The sequence below is a fragment of the Rhopilema esculentum genome, chromosome 4, assembly GCF_057945365.1.
Source record: "Rhopilema esculentum isolate cy_ngs chromosome 4, ASM5794536v1, whole genome shotgun sequence".
Lineage (NCBI taxonomy): Eukaryota > Metazoa > Cnidaria > Scyphozoa > Rhizostomeae > Rhizostomatidae > Rhopilema > Rhopilema esculentum.
The window spans coordinates 2313666-2319408 of record NC_142818.1 but is presented as its reverse complement, the minus strand read 5'-3'; the positions used below and the strand labels follow the sequence as shown (position 1 = coordinate 2319408).

At 37.1% G+C, this 5743-nt stretch overlaps 1 protein-coding gene across 1 annotated transcript; it reads left to right on the top strand.

The window, feature by feature from the left end:
- Positions 1-418: 418 nt before the first annotated feature.
- LOC135690740 (RNA-binding protein 12B-B) lies at positions 419-5276 on the top strand. Its single transcript, XM_065208386.2, has 3 exons — positions 419-715; positions 2003-2035; positions 3432-5276. The coding sequence occupies exon 3, from the start codon at positions 3478-3480 to the stop codon at positions 4801-4803; it is 1326 nt and encodes a 441-aa protein (XP_065064458.2). The 5' UTR covers positions 419-715; positions 2003-2035; positions 3432-3477; the 3' UTR covers positions 4804-5276.
- Positions 5277-5743: the final 467 nt, after the last annotated feature.

The window sequence follows — 5743 nt, the reverse complement described above, 5'->3', positions numbered from 1 at the left end:
ATACAGTAACGCGTTTGACAATCATTCGCGCAACATGTCTGGGCAAGTGATTATCATAAACAATGTAGTGGAATGGAATGAGTTCAGCAACCACTGAGGCGTTTGATCTGAATTGAAAGAAGAATGAAGCCCAGGAAGAAATCCGTGATAAAAGTAACTCCCGTCGTGAGACTGAGAAAAGGTGAATATGCACGAGTCTCACGACCAAACCGTGAGACTTGGCAACCTTGGATTGGATGCATAAAAATTTAAGAAAATGATTGTACCAAATTTTATGTGACATATCGCGTTTGCCTCTGAGTATTGAAAATTTTTTAATCCTCTTCCCACTCCCATAGAGAAATTTATTTTTCAGATTTTTCACTGGACGTATATTTCAAGGGGGGGGGGGGGGGGGTACTTAATAAGCGAAATGCAATCCAGCAAGATATTTTTAATTCAATTTAACCCTTTGCATCAAGCTCTTTGGATATATTATTTATTATTTAAATATTATTATATAAATATATTTTGGGTATTATTTAAAGCCGCCCATTCTCCTTAAAATTCCCTTTCCCCCTCCGAAACCCTATTCTTTGTCTTTAGGGACAGGGCACTTCATGCGAGGGAGAAGGTTGGAGAGGTCTGGGAACTACGCATGCCACTTAGGCGGATTGTGCATCGCCATTTGCCTGAGAAAAGAAGTGAAAAAGAAAGTGTTAGCTCAAGTTTTATGGTGGGTGATTCAAATTTCTTAGAGTATTATTCGTAATTATACAATATATTGAAAGATGTAGATTTTCCGCCTATGCGTAGCTGAAAATATTGTTGAATTACCTATGCTATCGAAAACAAAAGATCTATCTGGACCTGTTTTTTATCGTCACATGCGATCTCAGGCATCTTGTATTTTCACAAGGGTTTCAAACTGTAATTCTGCGCGAGCTCAGTTGTAAACTGGTATCATCATCTGTATTTTTAAAGTAATAACCTAGACAATTTCCTAAAATTGCAACAAAAGACTATTTACTTGTAATATTACAACTGCACATGGTAGACAATGCACACGGGCCTAAATGCCAATATAGAAATACACAAGGGTTACAAAAGGATTGCAAGTATCGATAAATAAAGCCAGCAGCCCGGGGCCAAAGGCATGTGCGGTGCCAATAATCTTCGCGAATTGAACAAAATTAATTAAGATACATTGCAAAGTTTTCAAATTCTTCAGCAAAATCGGCAAATTCTCCATGGCTTTCCGAAATCTTCAAAATAACTTACAGTGGAAACCCGATAAAACGAACTCTGAAGGGAACCAGAAAATAGTTTGCAGTACGCGCCTAAAAATTTTCGCTGGCCTTGTTTTGCATCTCCAACATCTGTGCACATTGTACTCCAAAAACCCAAACTGCATTCAAATATTATACTGATGGTTAATCATCAAAAATGAAAATCTTTGAGTTCCTCTTATAATTTGGGACCCAGACATTGGCAACGCTGGTGTCATTTCACTTCTGGTTGGTGACTAAATTACATCTTTGATTATTTCACATTCTTATTTCGTCTTCTTCTGGTTCTATATATCTTGGTCTCCCAAAAAAATGTTGTCATTGCTCATTGTCTCATATCAAGATGAAATAAGGAGGTATTTGTTAGTGTCAATGTACTCATTCGCAGTAGTTTCCGACACGATCAAACTTTCACCTCATGCTCTGAGTCTAGTTTTTTTCTTTTTTTTATATTCCAAAAAATTACATAACAAGTTACTGTAATACCTTAATTACATCACTTGCCAAGTTTTTAGGTCTGTAAAATACATGTGAAAAGTTCACCTTGACTTCTATGGCAGTGATGTATCTTTTGTGAAAACTTGCTTTGTTTTAATAATTGTAGCTTGTAGGAAATTTATGCAGAAAGAAATCCCAGATGAACAATGAGATTTCTATTTGAACAACTTTATGTTGTAGGTTGTGAACCTGTGGTTTTAGAATTGAAATTACAATTGATTAATTTCCTGTTTTAGTTTTAAAGCATTTCAGAAGCTGATTCACTTCAGGTATGTTTTCTCAATTTTACCATTTGACATTGAAACAAATCTTATTGGAAAAAGTTGCAAACTGTCCTGTCTCTGTTATTATAGACCGAAAATCATGCTAATTGAATCGGGGGTCATAAATTAAATTATGGAAGTATATATATATATAAATTTTAAATTGCCAATAAAATTTACCAGTTTAATCTGTATTATTCAAGCTGTCTGTAAAGTTAGTTTCATGTAAAAAACAACATTGAGCATCAATATTTTATAACTTTATCCTTAACTTTCCAAAACAGAGGCCAGACATGATCCCAGAAAGGCTTTAAAATCCAGGGAAGGGGTTAATTTTATTTATTTGAATGGCAATTAACAATTTTATTTATTTAAATGGCAATTAACACTTGTATTTTAAGCTGTCATGTGAAGTGTCTTCTAAGCATGTAGGATGATGACAGATAGTGTCAAATAAGCTGTTAATTTTTTATTCCTTCTTTGTTACTTTTTGGGACAATTTCATCATGTTCTAAAAAATTCTTTAGTTCTGGGATAGTTATTTTATTATAATACAAAGAGAAGTTCACAAATGCAACAATGCTTGTTGGAGTAAGTATTACTTCAGTCATTGAATGTCAGGGTCAAAATGTTAGAGATTAAGTATTTTGAAATGGAGTTTATTGATCAGAGATAGAGAAGCCAAGAAAGTGCTGGAATAGAGCTATTTGTGACTGTGTTTGATGGTTCTATGTACAAAATGCAACTAAAGAAAGGAGATATCTCAATGATATGAAAACAAGCTTGTTTCTTAAATATGGACAAGGCTGAGCTCTTGCGAGTAATGGTTTAAAGATTAAAGAATAGATAGGTTTAAAATGTACTATGTAACTTATTAAACCAAGTTACATCAAATGTAAAGCAGCAAAGGATCGATTTGGAATATACTCCTGACATGTATGTGAAATCAAATATAAACACGGGGATCTGTATTTGATCATGCTGTATCCATGTTTTGATTTGTCAAACCAGATAAGATGAGTCACAGGAAATGCATCCTTCGAGAAATAGGATGAAAATTCAAGATATTAGGGTGAAACTATTTGTTAAGTTGATTTTTGACAAAAAAGATTGATAACCAAGAAATTTTCATTGATAAAGATTAAAAAATTATAGATGTGGATGTGTAATTGCCAACTGCTGGATAAATTGGTAATATTTTGGAATCCTAGAAACCTTTTTGGGTTTATTTCAATATTGGCCTATATCACTGAAGTTGCCCAAGCAAGCAATAAGAGATGAAACCCGTAGCTATCTTGAAAGTAATTGATTTTCTTCTGCATTGTCGCGGCTATGGAGTCAGTTTTGCTATAATCAATTATTGATTTAGATGGAGCTGAAGAAATTTAATTTATGATTCTAGTGAGTGCATATTTACTAAGAAGGAAGAAAAGAAGAAATAGTTGACGATGGTAGTTGTGTTGAAACTATCTGGGTTCCCATTTGATGCCACTTCAAGAGACCTGAGGAATCTTTTCAGAGGTCTTAGGATCAGAGAAGATGACCTTCACGTAGGCCGCGATAAAGGTATCCCAGTAGGCTTTGCTGTCTTCAGTGACGATGATGAGGCAAGAAGAGCAACGACACGCAGTGGTCAAATGATTGGTCCACGAAGGGTCACTATTTCCCTCAGCAGCTCTGCAGAAATGGACGCAGTCCTTAGCAGGAGATCTCAAGGATCTGGGGTAAGGGGAAGTCCCCCAAGTCGCGGAAGAGGAGGATTTGGGCGCCCTGCACCATCTTTTAGAGGAAGAGGGAGGGGCCGGGGACGTGGAGCTCCTCCTGGTCGCTTTGAGGTTGATCGTAGTAGCAGAGATTTTGACAGCCGTACCCCTAGAAGCATTGGTAGGGAAGAAAGAGGTGGCTTTGTTTCTGACTTCCGAACACCGCGTGGTGGGAAAGGACGAGGCAGTGGTCTTGATGAACTTGGTAAACATCCCTTTTCAAGCAGGGGAGAAACAGACGACTTCAGTGAGAGGAAGTTTATTAAAGCTGGTGCTTTGCCATACACAGTGACAGACCTTGATATTCAAAACTTTTTTAGGGGTATTTTGACAAGAGAGGTGTATGTTTGTCGTCACGAAAGTGGAAGGTTTGTTGGGAGGCCAAATGGAGACGCTATAGTCGAGTTCTTCTCTGAACAAGATGCTAGAGAAGCCTTAGAACGTGATGGAAGAAGAATCGGTCCACGGATAATCTCTGTTACACGTGCAAGAAGAGATGAAATCAAGGAAGGCATAAGACTGGCTAGGCAGGGAGACAGAGGTGAAGAACGAGAGCGTGCACCCGTCGCTTCATCAGGACACGCATTATCAATACCAAAGAACAAAGAACAGCTTCATAATTTGCTCGAGCTTTTGAAAACCGCTATTTCTCAAGTAGACGAGCCATCATCAGAACCTCCACCAAAAGCTTCAGGAAGAAGAGATTCAACGGAAGACCCAGTAATAAGGCGTGTAGCTCGCAATGCAAACATCAACATGCGTGACATCAACGAGGGAAAGGTGGTTGGAATACGTAACCTTCCCTTTTCAATTACGCCAGAAGAAATAATTGGCTTTTTCAGGGGCTATGGCGCCATCCCTGACTCTGTTCGTATACACTATTCAGAAGATGGAAGATCATCTGGTGATGCCATAATTACTTTCCGCTCTGGAAGGGACGCCAGTAGAGCCATCACAAATCTAAACAAAAGGCCTATTGGGAAGAGAAAGGTTGAACTCTTTGTTATGTAAACATGACGTTTGAAGAAGAAGGGAACTCGACATCTCTTTTAAGGTGTTTTCATTGAAGTAGCTTCTTAGGTTTAAACGAGTTGCAAGCTGACTGCGTTTCTTTTATATATCTACTTGTTAAGGCAGCTTGTAATCTTAAATTTGCCAAAAAACAAAGTTGCTGTTAATTGAAATTCAGAGCATTTGGATAACTATAAAAGAAATATGTCCTTGAGACGTATGACAGATATGATCAGTGAAATACGAAAATGGCAATCCCACAAGCCCGACCAACAAACATCATTAACCTTTGTACGTTCTAATATAAAAGGATTTAGACCATTTTATGAATAGGTATATAATCTTGCTATATTACTCTGAAAGGTACCAAGAAAAAAGAGCGTTTTGAATTAATATAAGCATGAATTTTAAAGATTGACATTTACTTCATTTACCAAATTTTATATTTGTACTTTATGATTTGCTGTCTAAGACCTTGAGGTATTTTACTGTGTGAAATCCTGTTTGATCATTGACAAAAGAAAGAAGAATATGGATAGAGTTATTCAAGAATATTATCGCAAAATGTACAAGCGAAACATGTTGAGTAGGAAATTGATAAGAACAACAACTTGAAGGTTGTGATTACTCGATAGCGATAAGACTGTTGCCTCTCGCCACAGTGGGTAGACTTGTACAAGTTCGAACCCACTGCTGGAACATTGCAGCATTAATAGGAAAATAAGTTGAAATCATGGTATTGGCCATGCAGGCTGATAAACGTCGAAACGAAATGCCAATTTTGACATTGGAGAGATATAGTGAGCTACGAGAAATTCGAAGGCACCTTAGCTGAAAGAGATGTAATCAAGTTGGTTAAATGCCGACTATCTTGCTAAAGATCATTTTTTTAACACCGTATACTTGAGCAATGTATGACCGCTGACTGGCGTAGTTGCAA